At 52.5% G+C, this 16183-nt stretch overlaps 2 protein-coding genes across 2 annotated transcripts; both read right to left on the bottom strand.

Moving 5' to 3' along the window:
• Positions 1 to 7675: 7675 nt before the first annotated feature.
• ColSpa_11882 (uncharacterized protein) lies at positions 7676 to 8212 on the bottom strand (the record flags this gene model as incomplete). Its single annotated transcript, XM_049278094.1, has 1 exon — positions 7676 to 8212. The coding sequence occupies one exon, from the start codon at positions 8210 to 8212 to the stop codon at positions 7676 to 7678; it is 537 nt and encodes a 178-aa protein (XP_049134051.1).
• A 4648-nt stretch (positions 8213 to 12860) lies between these two features.
• ColSpa_11881 (baeyer-Villiger monooxygenase) lies at positions 12861 to 14486 on the bottom strand (the record flags this gene model as incomplete). Its single annotated transcript, XM_049278093.1, has 1 exon — positions 12861 to 14486. The coding sequence occupies one exon, from the start codon at positions 14484 to 14486 to the stop codon at positions 12861 to 12863; it is 1626 nt and encodes a 541-aa protein (XP_049134050.1).
• Between the last annotated feature and the right edge of the window lie 1697 nt (positions 14487 to 16183).

Raw genomic sequence — 16183 nt, 5'->3', positions numbered from 1 at the left:
CCTCCCTGCATCTGAAATTGAAAGACAGCGCTGTTCCCCGCCTTTGTTCTGACATTGCTATGTCCGTACGCTAGACCCTTTGAGACGTTGAGACCCCAGATATGCGACCCACCTCGCTTGCGGCTGAGTTTTCTCTTTCCGCATTAAAGGCAGGAAGGGCTCTTGCGCAAGTGTTACGGCCTAACCAGTTAGAGCAGTTGCGGTAACTATATAGTGCAGAGCAAGAGACACAAGCTGGGAAAAGGCCTGGATACAAAGAATATCACTATTCATGCGGGTGCGTGATTACCGAAGCATTTGCTTTGTGGTGCTGTTGGTTGTCCTGACCTGCTCGTACAACAAGCCCCTGGTTCGACCCGACAGCACGGTAACGGCGTAAACCTTATTATCCATAAGTTTCAGGCTCACTGCCAGCCCATGCGGATGTGCGGACGTCGAAATGCGGGGCACTTTTGATTGAATACGAGCGGAAAGTGGGCAGGCCGCAATAAGGAAGTGACAGAAAACGGCTGGAGGTCGGCATGCGCCCTGCTTGATTGCTTGTGCAGAGTCTCAGCCTCACATAACACCATGCGGATTTGCGTTTTTTGTCGCATGGTTTTCTGCCGTAAGTCTTTTTTGCGTTGGGGATTTCTCTATGAAACAACTTTGTGGACGCAATACATAGTATTGCATTCTAGCTATAAAAAGAAAACCAAGCGAAGAAGCATTGATTCATTGCATACTCCACTTCCATCGCGCCTATTGGCCCCATTCAGTCATTTCATCCCAAATTGGCGTCAGGGCTGCGGTCTCCTCTACGGCAACAGCAAGTATGGCCAACTTGGATTCCAACTGGTCAAGTCTACGCAACATGTTAGGCCGCGTCATTCCGATGATGTAATCTCTCAACCTACAGCAACGTAGTGGCTTTAGAATGCTCCTCGTTCTCCTTTTCTATTCTGGCAGCAGCATGTTCGACAGCCTTGATATGGCAATACCAAACGCTGGGAGGCACTTGGAACGGCAGAGACATTGGCATGGGGCTAGAGCTGTTAGCCTTCTGTCGGCGTTCAGTAAGAAAAGGGTTCCCGACCCAGGCACATACTCGAAATTCTGATATCCGCGGTGGTCTTGGCCATGGTCTTGTGGGCCATTGGAATCGTACAGGTGTTCTGATGTTGACGGTATCGGTGGCTTTTGGATGATACTCTCCGTCCAGTCGAAGCCCTCGCGGGCAAGGTCACTGCGACGTTGAAGGGCTTGGTCCAGTTGTGTTGCAGGAATGACTCCACGATGCTGGACCTTGTTCCGGGACTGGTGCGACCGCTGTAATTGGCCAGGCTGTTTAGGACGTGGCCGAGATGGATGCATGATGTCACTCGTGAAGCTGTGAGAGAGAGATAGAAAAAGGGTAGACAATCTGCCGCTAACAATGATAAAAGTCAGCACGCACGATTCTGTCATTTCCCATGCAACCAGGACGATGCTTTAGCCCTTTAATACGGCACTCGACTTAAGCGGCACGATGTCGTGCCCTGATTCAGGAAGCAGAAGCAGACCTCAAGCGTGCCAATTGCATTTGATACCAGCCGGCTGGTACATTGCTGGTCGTCGTTTTTCGTCTTCCTTACTGAGAAAGGAAACGATACCCAGGCTTTGCAGACAACCATCGCCGTTGGAACGAAATGGCGCGTCCAGCAACAACGTCCTCGCACGACTGACTGGGGGCCGACGGTTTAAGCGACAGACTGACAAACGGTCCAACCTCGGAGTTGGTGCCTGGGTAGTCCCCCCCATGCGCCTCGTCAAGATGTTCAAGCCTACAGGCACAAGGGCGCAGCGGAACGACGGAAGATAATCGCGTTCCCTGGTGGGTCCAATCGTAAGCGGGGCCTCGACCGCGAAATCAATTCAAAGTGCTGATCTTATTTAATCGCCTAAAAGTCACATCCTGGTTCCAACACAGCACCTTTCTTTCGAGATACGCGGTGGACTGCATACAAGTAAACTGTTGCAATCGTTTCAGGGACGCCCCTTGATAGGTTGGTGCGCGATGCCATTTCAGAGCCCCAAGGAAGTTCATAGTGATCGGCAAACAGGCGGCGCCGCGACTTTGCTGGTGATAGCACGTCAATTCATGACCTGCTGAACAAGCAAGTGTTGGTTGTATGCCGTCTGAACCGCTGCCTCAAAGAGAACGGGTAGAACAAGTAATTCCAGCTCGAGTGTCCCACACTCCGCCTCGCCTGGAGGGACGTTCCCACCCTCGCAATCAAACGAACTCCTGGCCCTCGCAGTCTCCGACTAAACTGGGATGGCCCTGTTTACCGCGGGGAAAGCCGGACCGAAGCTGCACAAGGCCACGGCTCACACTAGATGAGAAACTGGATACAGCGTTGTCAGGGCTTGCGATTTGATCTCGCGGAGTAGCGCTCGGCACAAGTAACTTTCGGACCGCGCCCAACCAGGCAGAGCACAGTTCGTGTCGCGTTTCTGCCAGATGAATCTAGATGACGTAATCAAGGCAGGCGGTAGCAGGACTACGCTGCTTGCCTGCAATGCGGGATCTAGTCTCCTCGCCACCCGCTTCAAAAAGCAATGATCCTATCTGCTTAGTGGTCACTTTGAAAGAGAGAGCTTTCAAATTCGATTCGCGTACGACAATGGACATGTTCTATGTGGCAAAGCAAGGAAACAGCGACTTTTGACGCAAAGTTATGGACAGTAACAGAGCTAGTCACGGACGGCTGTTGCTCGGGGCTTACTTCCATTTCTTCTATTAGGCTATTGCTTCATGCTATCATCACCTCGCACGACCTGCGTCCTCGTTGTCAATCAGCATTGGTCCTGTTCTAGCTACTTAAGGCGAAAAGGAATCATACCACCGCTCTCGCATTGTCCCTTGTTTTTGCGGTAATAGACGCCCTGAAGGCCTTGGGTCCCACGTTTATGTCCTTGCTCGCAATCCCTAGGAAAGGAGGAGGCGTACTTTTTCGCAACTTCTTTCCACGATAGACCGCAATCGTCGCGAAGGTGGCCAATCAGACTTGTTCCGAGGTGTACCTGACGTTGCAGTGGGGGCGGCTCACTGAGCGGCGGGGACGGCGCGAGGCCGTTGCGCCAGTATGGAGGCTTACGGGAAGCCAGTAGGGAACAACACCCCCGACGGCCAATGATAAGCCTTCGGCCCTATGCTTGTGTTGCGAGGTCGTCTCAGCGAGAGGAAGACCGTTATAGTCCCCGTACGTCGTCTGCGGCATGGATCTTCGGGTCTCGGAGAAGAGAGTGGCGGATTTGGGAAATCTTTCACGAGATCCAATGGGATGAGGTAAGGAGGTTATTGAGTTGGACGGGTCAGCCGGAGGATAAATGTCGTCCAATTCGGGCAGGCGTGGGAGATTGACGTGAGAACGCTTGGGCGAGAAGGACGCAGGGCACAGAGACATGTCCGAACGGAAGCCTTGACGCGTGAGCCGTCTCGTCGTTTGCTACCGTGAAGGGTAGAGGCTCTCTTACCTCCTAGCTTGCCGGTGACGTTGTGAGTTGCACAAGGCAGAGAGAGTGGTTCGCTACTTGAGTAGTCTGTCAAGAAAAAGGTGGTCGCTGTGTTTGCTGTTCTTGACCCGTGACGGTGGCCCGTCGAAGGTGATGACTTTTTGGTATCGTAGTAGACATTAGAGTCCATTGGGTTACCCTCTAGTACAATGGGGGAAGGAACTTGACAGCGCACAAAGAACGTGACGAGGGCACATTAGACCGGAACAGCCTGTCGGTAGCGTCCCGTTTATAATGTTCCAAGTCGGTGTTTCCATGAACCAACGGAGATGATGTGCAGCTTTTTTTTGCAGTTCGGTGTGATATCGGCAGAAGACACATAAAAGGAAAGAGCAGGAGAGCGAGCAAATCGGAAGGTGCAACATAGCCTGGCACCAACGACGTTGTTGTCGATGCAAAACGCTCGACAGGGTCTAGGTCAGTGAGTGGACAAGACTGAACGGGGCACCAACAATGAACAAGCCAGGAAGTACTACTAGTCAACAGCAAATTTAGGTAGTTTCTGTCATGTCTCTGCCGTTTCGACTCATTTCCACCCTTCATTGCTCATTCGGATACTCCCAGAAACCAACAAGTATTGGCGTTACGGAGAGCAGGCCGATCAACGCGACTTTCTATGGCGGGGTCGAGAACGGCGCGGAGTATCTATTCGTTGTTGGTTCTAGGCAAAGAACCCTGGAAGTCAGGGTTCGCCTGGAGGATCCTGGGCATGTAAAATATCCTTGGTTGGCCAGGTCGTCCTTGGCTAAGATTTTCATCCACTTAAAAGCTGTCAAATGACAGGCATCGTTTTTGTCCACTCTTCTTATAGTAACCGGTCGGACCATTCTTGTGGGCATTGCAGCCATTTGGAAGACATTGCCATCGAGCTGGACCAACAAGTAGATGTGTAATGTTGTTGGTTCAACGGGCCATTGAGAGTGGATGCCAATATGGCTCAAATCCGGTTGCGAACGACAAGGGCCGGGATCAGCTTTAAACACGGGCTCTCTGTGGCAGAGGGCGAGCAGAAGTCCCCAATTCAGAGCCGCCATTCGTACTTATCCCTTCGCGGCAAGATCACCGCCCAAACAGAGTGGCTAGCCAGGCCTCGAGTCATGAGACCGGGAACTTCTCGAAAGGGTTTCCCTGCTTGAACCAGGCTTATGCTCGCCCTTGTTCCACTACCGACTTCCGGTTCATCCTAGGTTGTATATCTCACGCCGGCTTTCAAAAGACATCCCGGGCTTTCCGGCGACGTCGTTTCAATGCATCATATCTTGCTACCAACCACGCAGCGAGGTGAGTACCTGTATAGATGCCTCAGGGTATCTCACATCTAGACAGGCCGTGAAACTGAAACAGGATGTGACTGCCGATATCAAGCTGGATGTCGGGAAAGTACACCCTCGTCGGCAATGAGGTTATGAGTCCGCGATTGTGCCTCGGCGACGGAGTGGATCGCGAGACCCATCGTGCTCAGTCTGGCAGTACCGAAAGGATCCTAAGGTGGTTGCGTGGTCAAACACATCTTTTCGAGCCCGTTGCGACATCACACCAGTCTCGTCTTTCCGCTGAAGGGAAAACCCTGCCGGCCACTCTATAATGCAAACATGAGTATCCGTAACCCTACTTTTTTGCCTTCTTCCCTTCCGCAACGCCGGATCAGGGCCGCGAGACAACAGACACCTTCTGTCCCAATGGCTATAAGTGCCCCCGAGCCGTCACGGATCTGTGTTGACCATGTCCGCCTCAGACAGCAATCATCTTTGCCCCAACATTGGCTCTGCAACCAAAATGTCGCAATGTTCGTCCCGGCCGGCGCGTCCGCCGGCAGATTATTCGCCATGTCAAAGACAGCCCTCCACCGTAGATGGTTTTGAACAGGCCGACATCTCGTTAGACGCCCGAGGAACCGGCCGTCGATGTCTCACCAGTAGCTCGCCGACTACGGATACTCCGTTCACCATCCCGAACATGCAACAACTCACGTTGCCGTCTGAAACATTTGGAATCGCTGATCTATCGGCACAATACGTTGGAGATCCTACAACCGGGCACTCGAGGCAAGTTACATGGGCCTACCTCACCTCTGCTCGATGACTGACAGGAAACCAGCTACCTGGCGGATTTCGAGGTACCTGATGCACAGCCAGGTTTTTTGCCCATGTAAGAAACAACTGCAAGAGAGATAGGAAAATACTAATTGACGACAGGGACGATTTCACGGACCGGTTGAGCGCAGTCAGTGGCCAACTAGAACAAGTCATAAAAACAGCAGGACGAGAAATGAGCCACCAGAGGGAGCGGTGAGTCGCCTTGGCCAAGGACGCTTTCAGGATACATTCTTACTTTGGTAGACTTATACGTCTCGAGGCTCAAGTGAAAAAGATCGCGGAGTCTATCGATAGTTCGCTAGGGGAGTCCTTGCCAGGCGGAGGGAGTGTTGGCAATGGGAACAAATGATTGCAGGAGCGCTCGGAAGGATGCCAGAGTAGTTCGTCTCCTCTTTGTCGCGCTCTCCGGTATGGTTCCTGAACTCATGTCTCTGATGGCCATCTCTGAGGCGGATGTCGATGAAGATCGCCAGCCCTACTGTATGTGGCATGCTCATCCAGCAGGCAGCAGTTGGCACAGCATGGCCCTAGCTAGCACATACTGTGTTGTTTGCGGCTGTACATTATGCAACCGGGTCTGGAATCGGCTTCCGCTTTTTCAATATTGGGATACAATTCATCACCGTGGCTTATGGGTCCTCTCGCTAACTGGGTGTGTGGCTAAACACAGAACCGCTTGCTACGTGGTTGACAAAACATCTACAGAAAGCAACAATTGGCTCCTGGCATAAGCCAATCCAGCAAGCAGGACGGTTCTTCGGTGGTTTCTGACTTTCATAAAGAACCGGTGTCAGCTTCTGGTGAGTACTGCATTCTGACCTTCCTATCCCATGTCGGAAAATGCAGCCACAAACTGGCTGCGCCAAAAGGGACTCTAAATTATGAACCAGAAACTGATTTCGGCTAGAATTGTACCTTCAGATCCCAAGTGTGCGTGTGTCTGTCTGTTTTTGGAGCTTTGTGAGTCGTAAGCTGGTACCTACTCGCTCGCCCTTGTCATCAAGCACCTTGGCTTCATGACTCGTCTGGGAGAGGATCAATCACTGCAGCCACGTGAATTTCATGAAGCATATTACAGTAGCCTGTTTCTGCCCGTTCAAACATAGCCAGTACAGTACTTCCTACAAGAAAAGCCACATTCTCTTCGAACTGCAACGCCAACCCATCTTTCACTACCCGTCTTTCAAGTCACAATTACGTTTCACTTTCTGCATACACCGACCACCCGTTCACGGCTCCAAACAGCATTCGCCATGGAAAGACAATCAGTCGACCAAAGCTGCAGCGATGATGACGCATTCATAACCGAATGGCAAGTGCAACGTATCCAAAGACATAGCGTTGTCCGTGATGCAATCTACTACCACGTGGTTTGGAAACCAACCTGGGAACCCGAAGATAAACTTCAACACATGCTACCCGAAGTCCTTGCTTGGAACACTTGCCACGGCTATCCTGAATCCAGAAGAAGACAGTCGAATCAGTTTGACCCCACTCTGGAGCATTGGTCGGGAAGGGTCATCGGGAGAAAAAAGGTGGACGGCCTATCTTACTACAAGATCCAGTGGGAAACGACCATGGAGCCGGAAGCCAATCTAGAGAATGCAAAAAGCCTCGTGAGGGAATATTGGGATACATTCTACAAAGCCTAGCAAAGTTTGAAGGATGTGTAGTAGCTCGAACCGTTTGAGGGTAGTAATCGATCACTTTCAAGTCAAAGCCTACGTTAATTGGGCGTCCACTTGTGACCGTAAGAAACCGTTGGGAACCGTAAGGGAACCCCCTTTGATTGTGTCCAGCCGTGAGCTCAAATCTCGCCCTCTTTCGGCACACTCACCAGATTTCTGGATACCTTCCACATAGTATCACGAGTAGCGCAATTTGACTGTGTAGGTCACTTTGTGTACATGCTTAGATGCACTTGTGTTTGTTTTTGGTGCATTTTGTGATGAACCATCGTTGTTCTAGATTACCATGTTCTTGTTATCACCAAACCTATGGGGACTTTCAAGAGGAACTATAGATGTTTCAAGGTCCTTCAGTTACGTATGACGAACCCGTTTCGAAGCAACATCTACCTCTTCCATATGCCTCTTCATCGGGCTTTTGCTCTCGGCCTGTGGCGACTCCCTTGCTTCAGCAGCCCGTCCGGTTGTGTCTTCTGCTGCGGTCATTGCCAACGCCAGCAGCGGAGCAAAAACGTCGTCCCCGATGCTTGCATTACCATCGTCGGGTGCTTGACCATACGTCTCCTGCAGGGCATCCCCGAACGTTTCGCCCACAAAGCCTGCCTGCAAGTCTACAACGGAATTTGGTGTCTTCGAGCCTTGTAGCGACATTGAAAACGCCGCCGGCGACACGGTACCGCACGACAGCTCCATAGGAGACAGCTCCATAGGAGACATCTCGATAGGAAACATCTCGAGCTCCAAGCGTCTGATACGCTCGTCTTGCGCGTGAATGGTCTGACATTGCGCTTCGATGCGTGCCTTGTCTCGCTGGTTCTCTCGGTAAAGTTGCTGAAGTTGGGCATCTTTGGAGGCGGCATACTCGCGCCAGCGTGAGATGCATATAGTCATCTCGTGTATGATGATTGCGACGAGTCTTGCGGTGAGATTGTCGCCTCTGGCGTTCGATGTAAGCTGAGGCACGTCCATTTTGATGCAAGCTGTGTATCACATGTTGTCGAACTCTATGGCCTGCTGCCGACCAATCACTTCGGAGCTCGAAAACAACGATCGGCCGAGCAAGCGCTCTTGCTCCTCCAAGAGCAGGTTTACACGGCATGGCGAGGCCATCGTGTTCTCAGCCTCGTCAGCTTTGACGTGAAAGGGGCGTACAATGGAGTGTGTAAGGAAAGGCTGGTCCAAAGAATGAAAGCGCGAGGCATTCCGGATGACTTGCTCCGGTGGGTATCGGCCTTTTGCTCCGACCGCACGGCAACGATCCAAATCAACGGGCAGTCGTCTGAATCGCGAAGCCTACCCCAAGCGGGCCTTCCTCAGGGGTCACCATTGTCTCCGATACTATTCCTCTTCTTCAACGCAGATCTGGTGCAGAGACGCATTGACAGCAACGGAGGAGCGATGGCCTTTGTCGACGACTTTACAGCTTGGGTCACGGGGAAGACGGCTCAAGATAACCGCAAAGGCATCGAATCGATCATACGACACGCCATCGACTGGGAAAGGAGGAGCGGCGCGACGTTCGAGGCCGAGAAGATGGCCATCATCCACTTTACCCGCAATGACCACAAGTCCGACCCGGAAGCGTACATGATCAAAGGACGGCCCGTTCAACCGAAGAATCACACCAAGATCCTGGGAGTCATCATGGACACTCGACTCAAGTACAAGGAGCACATAGCAAGAGCTTCGTCAAAGGGCCTCAAGGCAGCGCTGGAACTCCAACGACTCCGAGGACTGTCGCCAGCAACGGCGCGACAGCTGTTTACGGCAACAGTCGCACCGGTAGTGGATTACGCCTCGAACGTGTGGATGCACCGGTACAAGGACAAGCTCATGGGACCGATCAACAGAGTACAGAGGGTATCGGCTAAGGCGATCGTCGGCACCTTTCTCACGGTTGCGGCGAGTGTGGCAGAAGCCGAGGCCCACATACCTACGGCGAAAGAGCGGTTCTGGAGGAAAGCAGTCAAGATGTGGACAGACATCCACACGCTACCGGAGACGAATCCACTCCGCAGGATGACGTCCAAGATGCGAAAGTTCCGGACTACCCACCGCTCGCCGCTGTTTCAAGTGGCTGAGGCTCTGAAGGATATACCGATGGAAAGGGTTGAGACCGTTAACGCGCTTACGTTGCTACCATGGGAAGATAGACTCCAAGTCAAAATCGGTGAGGAAGAGGCAACAGTGCTCGAGACAACCAGCACGGTCCGCGTGGCCGTCAGCAGCTCAGTAAGAGGGGGGATGGTAGGTGTCGGCGGTGCTGTTCAGAAACGGTCGGGGAGAGTCGACGGCGAGCCTGAGCATTTCTCCTTCACACTAGGTGCGAGATCAGAACAGAATCCCTACAGCGCAGAGCTGGCAGCGATAGCATACATGTTCAGACGGTCTCTGCGAGGGGTCACGGGCGAGAAGATCACGGTGGTGACGAGCAACAAGGGGGCGGTGCTCTCACTCAAACAGCCCCTCCAGCAATCCGGACAAGCGTACATACGCAGTGTGTACGATTCGGTGGAGGAACTTCGAAAGGACAACAACACCATCACAGTACAGTGGGTGGCAGCAAGTGAGGAAGACGAACTGCTCAAGCAAGCAAAGAGACAAGCGCGCGAAGCGACCAAAGACGGCGCCACCCCGCAAGTACAGTTCCCCATGATGAAGTCCACGACGCTTAATGTGGCACGAGCAAAAGTGTCCCAAGGACGCGTGCTGCCCGAAAAGGTCGGACGATTCTCCAAAAGAGTCGACAAAGCGCTTCCAGGAAAACATACCCGCCAGTTGTACGACCAGCTTAATTGGAAAGAAGCGACCACTCTCGCACAGCTTAGAACCGGAATGGCTAGACTGAACTACTATTTACATCGGATCGACGCAGCACCCTCGCATTTATGCGGATGTGGACAGGCAGCAGAAACGGTGGAGCATTTTCTGTTCCGATGCACTAGGTGGACAGAGTTCCGAACTGAGATGCTCCAGTGTACCGAGACGCACAGAAGCAACATCTCCTTTTACCTAGGAGGCAAGAGCGCCTCAGACGATGAGAAATGGAAGCCAAACATGCAAGCAGTTCGAGCGACGATACGATTTGTGCTGGCAACAGGCCGTCTAGACGCAAGGCGATGAGAGACGGGATCGGAGGACACCTTTTACACATCAAACCCGACACAACCTTAACCATTTAACAACCCGTGCCACACGCAGCAGGCACCGCTTCAGCCGCCGTAGATAGGACGTTGAACACTTGGAGAATAGGCTTCAAGATGGCATGCTAAAAATACAACCAAACCACGGGAATCCGAAGCGAGACGGCAGACTTGGAGGAGTAAGCAGGAAACGGAGACATCACATATGGGCTTCAAGGAGACAAGGACACAAGCTCAGCAATGTTTATGTACCCAGTTTAGGTGCCCTTTCGGCTTCGCCGCCGGGCGTAATAAATTGTGTGTGTGTGTGTGTGTACAGAAGAGCACGCAGGTGGTTTTACGTTTTCTCCTTATTTGTCCTACTTCTTTGGTAGGCCGAGGCTTTGAGAAAGCAGAGCGTTGAAATGGGTCACCTCATCGTGACCCATCCTGTCGCAACGACGCAATGCTTGTGCTGCGGCTTGGTCATTGCTGACTTTCGATTGTTTTCCCCTTACACTTTACAGTAGCAAGTACGAAGTCATCGCTTATCTTCGATGTGGCGATATTGCACAGTACGCGTACGTACACACGTATCTATGGATGACTCAAGCCACATTGGAATGCAGCTACAAACTGCTTAACAAGTGAACTCACAATTCGATATTTCCCGCATAGCAGGAAGGGTACAGCGAAGTGAAAGCAACAAGAAATCAAACTGCCAGCTTCCATTCAACTATGGATCAATACACAGCCAGTCAGTCATATGTAGGGTGCTCTCCTAGGCACCCAGGTGAGTCGGTAGTGATACTACATCACTTGGCCTTGAATGTATCGTGAGGAGCCATCGTCACTTGGTCAAATCTTGCCTCGAAAATGCTTCTTCCAAAAGCGTATCGACTTCCTCCTCATCACTTGCTTCATCCAAGCATGCCATTCCTTGTAGGTGTCTTCCCAGTTGTTGGACTTGAGCCTGAGGGTGTGGATTGCCTAAAACCATGCATCTTCTGAGAAAGCCTGCTGCAGCCTATAGCCCGTAACAGCCAAAGGATACAAGACGACCAATCGCCTTCCAAGAAGTACCTTGCAACTGTCATGCAACTCGTCATGGTTTTTGCGCTCCATCCTCGTTGTGACAACAGTAGTGATCATTGGCTCATTCATGATTAAACCACTCTTGTTCTGGTATCACTCCAGTCTGCCTGACCCGTGTGGCTGTCAAGAGAAGAGTCAGCTAGGACTTGATAGTATAAATCCACGGTTGGACACACAGGCTATCACCTCTGAGTTTGTCTCTCTTGCCGTCTTCTTTCAAAACCACGCAGCCCATTGTCCTTTTACCAGCGCACTTCTCTCATTCTACTCGTGCTAACTATATCACTCCCACGAGGTCGTCATACTGCAATGACCGGCCTCCGCTACAAGAACTCGACGACTGCTCCCTGGGTTGGCCGGGTCACAGCGACCGTTGGAGTGGTCGCCTCCTGTTTGAAGACTTTACGTGTGTCGAGACCATTGTTGTGTGTGATCTAAAGCATTCTGATCTTTACCATAGTTACCCCACTCAAGAAAATCATAAGAGGCTTCAAGGCTGCCAATAACAACTCCAAAGTATGTCGTAACACTTTACCATCTGTCATCGGTTCAGGTTTGACAAAGGTCAGGATGTCCCTCAGCAGGAACCCCCCTGGTGGGAACTCCATGGTCCCGCGCCTCCAGGGCTTACCCCTCATGGCACACGTCAGAATTGTCACTGAAGGAAATATTCTTGTGCGGGATCTTTGCTAGGACGTCGACTTCTTTGTCTTATACAAGCTCAATGTATCAGTTATCACGTCCAGTATACGACTGGCAGCGAACATGGAAGACAGTTGATTCGCTTCTCGCATGGCTTGGCGGCTCGTCACTTATCGGTACATGCTAAGACTTCCAAAGACCTTCGATCATTGCTTCTCTCTCAATTTTTCTCACCAATTGTACAAGCACCATCGGGATACAGGGTGACGCCGGTGGACTGCGAGTTCTGCGGGGAGACGTGCGTAGAAACCTGGCCTTATCTATAGCTGCGGCTGTTTCATGCCAGTGTTCTTTCGGGGCATGTCAATCTGAGGAGAGGAAAGACACGGAAGGGAAAAGATTAGCTAGGCGAAGTGATTCCGTAAGAGATTTGGCGCATGCTCGGCGCAAAGCCTGTATGGAAGAAAGAAGCGTTACAGAGGGGAGAGGGGAATGAAAGATTGGTCGAACACGGCCCGTCTCAAACCCCTTGATCATCGGATTCACTGCGGGATTCATCGAGATCTCGCAACGTCATATGTGAAGAGTAGACAATAGACATTGGATAGTGACCAATAGGGCAAACTCAAGTTTCCCATGCCTTTCGGACCAGACCGCGAAACCCAAACCAACCCTGGCTGCTAGGATACAGCAAAACTTGCCCAGTCATCTAGCGAACGACTACACATATGTCTCCATTGCTGAACCCCACCTAGAAAGACAAGCGGCTCAATGTTCTTGTGCGGGATGTTCGCGCCAGTCCACCACGCAGTGCTGTCGCGAAAAAGAGTCGACTCGAAGGCATCCATTACAAGACTTTTCCACGAGCGGCAAGACTCTTCCGATGGCTCGATCGAACGCAGGCCGTCTTCGCGCATCCGCTCGAGGAGACTTACCACCCAGTCAACCTGAAGCTCAATGAAGGGCGGTGCGTTGGTCTGCGTTGTCGGCCCTTGCGGCCCGTACAGCATGAATGCGTTTGGCATATTGGGAACCATCATGCCAAGATACGTGCTGATGCCGCTCTTCCAAGCGTCCCGTAGCCGGACGCCGTGCTTGTCGTGGATGTTCATGTCAAGCAGGCTACCCGTCAAAGAGTCGTAGCCGGTGGCCATGATGACGATGTCCATATCGTGGTGTGTAGTGGCGTCCGGGGTCTTGGTAACAATCCCCTGCCTGTCGAAAGACTGGATCGGCGTTTTCTTGAGATCTACCAGTTTGACATTCGGTCGATCCAGCATCTCGTAGTAGTCCATCTCAAGATTGACGCGTGTCGCTCCGAACCATTCGAACTGATCCAGAGGCGCGACGATGTCCCTCTTCTCGGGGTCCGTCATCCGGCTTCTCGTTTTGCGGACCCAGAAGTCGTACAAGCATGCGTTGGCCGTCTTGTCAAACGCGATGTCCCGATAGTTCGATTGTGTGAGACCAAGACCACCCCTATTCCACAGTCGTTCAAACAGGCCGGCCCGTTCTGTTTCGGTCGTGCAGCGTAGCAAATCCGTATTGTGATTGTAGGGCAGCGCCGAAGACGAGCCGAACTTGGCCTCGGTGAATATGGCGTCGTAGTAGTTCTTCATCTCTTCCGACTCGCGGTTCGACAGCTGTCTTTGGTGCATGGGGATCGCGATACAGGGGTTCCGAACGAAGACTGTGAGCTGGCAGTCCACTTTAGCAAGCTCCTGTACGATCTGCAGACCGGACGCTCCCTGCCCGATGACGCCAATATTCTTGCCCGTAAGCTGGATATCGCCGGGCCATGCGGACGGATGGATGACGGGCCCACCGAACATTTCCTGGCTTGGAAAACGAGGCATGTACGGTTTGTTCATCGGGCCGCATGCGAAGACTGCGTACTGGGAGGTTGCGCACAGACCCTTTGTCGTGCGAAAATGCCAGCGTCTGCCCGCGGGGTCGTACTTGACCTCGTCCACTCGGGCGTCGAAAATCGTATCCTTGCGCAAGCCGAGAGTGGCATCGACGTGATGGAAATATCTGCGGATTTCTTCGTGCCCGGGAAACCGCTCGGTGAAATGGAAGTCGGCCCAGACTTCGGACAGGCTGAACTGGTAGGAGGGCGTGTCGGAATCGACCCTGGCTCCGGGATACCGATTGAAGTGCCAAACGCCCCCAAAGTCGTTTCCACGTTCAAGAATCTTGGCCGAGTACCCCGCCTGTCGAATCTTGAACAGTGAATAACAACCGCTGAAGCCTGCGCCAACGATGATGACGTCTGTTTCAAGTGTGTCCGCCCTATTTCTTTCCATTGTGACGAGGAAGGGAGAAATACGGGGTGGCCGGTTGCTGTGGTCGCAGGGATCCGAACCAGTGATCAAAGCTGTATGGGTGTGAACGAACAGTAGCAGGATCTGTAGATCAAATCTGCTTCACTTGACTTTTATTTCCGTGCCTTTATACGTGGCTTGGAGTATGAACAGCCATGATGTCGTGGGTCACCAACGAAAGGAGCTTCTGGCTCTTTGGCACCGAACATTCATGGCAAGGTCTCGCGTGGGATGTCGCAAGGTAACGGCGGTGGACCCGACTAGAAGCGGCGACGGGCTCGCAGCAAGCTGTTGTTGGCCGTATCCCGCCGCTGGGGCAGGAGCAGTCTCCGGCGCATCGGTTTCCGGCGCATCAGTTCACTTGCTGCCTCCCGTGCACAACCGTCAGTGTTCGAAAACCCCTACAGTACCAACCCAGGAATGATGGGATGCATGGTTGGGCGAAGCATGGAAAGGGCCAGATCTCAAGCGTCGGAACTGGCGCAAAGAGGGCCTGTTTTCTCGGGTATTGGCGTCATGCCCCCCAATAGGCAAAGGTTGGGGCCAAAACAGCGCCAATCTCAGCGCAAGAGGGACGGACATTCTAGAACTCTTCGTAAAAGTGGAGACCCGGTATCTACTGCTGCGAATGCTAATACCGACAAGCAATCAGACAGACACTCGCGAAATTTTGGCGCTGCAGCTTTGTGAAGTGCGTGCAATGTCTCTATGGTAAAAATCGTCGGCACCTTGTCGGCCGGCGAATGGCCTGCCTGCCTCGCCGCAAAAATCACAATAGGCTTCCCTACCTACAACACACATCGATCCTTATTGATCAATTGCGCGAGACTGGCGTTCTTTGCATCAGGCGTTGTGCTTGGCCAAAAGCCGGGGTTTCGTCAAAGGCAAGCTCCGTAGGCGGTCAGCAGTTTGACTGCTTCTTCGCTGTTGTTCCGATAGGCAAAGAACAGCGGACGCTGTCCCCACTCCCCTGGGATGTTTGGGCCAGCCCCGTGCTGAAGCAGGAGCTCGGCGCAGGCGAGGTTGTTGTATAGAATTGCAACCCCAAGGGGCGTGTGCATGAACGGTTCCGCCGGGGCTCCGTCGGTCATGCAATACCCGTCATTTTGCGAATCGATCATGGATAGACAACAGGACTTCACTGACGACCCGAAACCGTCTGGCCCAACGTCGAAGAGCCGCTGGAGAATGTCGTAACCCTCGGTTTCTGCAGACAAGTTCGGCAACCCAAAATCGCCTGCCAGTGTATGCAGGATCGTGTCTCCGATCGAGTCGCGTAGAAATAGGTTCGTAGAACTCGTGAGGGCATGGTGTAACGCTTGAGTCTTCCGCCCACAATCGAGCTGATGCTGGTGCCAAGCATCCGTGGACACCTCCCGTCTGAACAAGCGCTCTGGCGTACGCACCAGAACATGGAAGATGAAATCGTTCTATCGGGCATGTCAGAGTAGTTACGTTCAGTGATGGGTCCTTGCAAGTGGTACCAAATCTGTGCTATCGGCTTCTTGTTGTTCTTGATACCCATGCCAATCTCCCGATGAGGCAAGTGTCAAGTCGGTAGTCTCACTGCTGCCGTCGAGGGCTCTCCAAGCCGAGGGAGACTCGGATGGATCTGGATATTCGTATTCCAGGTAAGAGAGCTCGTCCATTGGCACATCCCGTGTTGGTGTGACACCCCG

The sequence above is a fragment of the Colletotrichum spaethianum genome, assembly GCF_022836535.1.
Source record: "Colletotrichum spaethianum MAFF 239500 DNA, contig52, whole genome shotgun sequence".
Taxonomy (NCBI): Eukaryota; Fungi; Ascomycota; class Sordariomycetes; order Glomerellales; family Glomerellaceae; genus Colletotrichum; species Colletotrichum spaethianum.
This window is presented reverse-complemented; position numbering and strand designations above follow the sequence as displayed.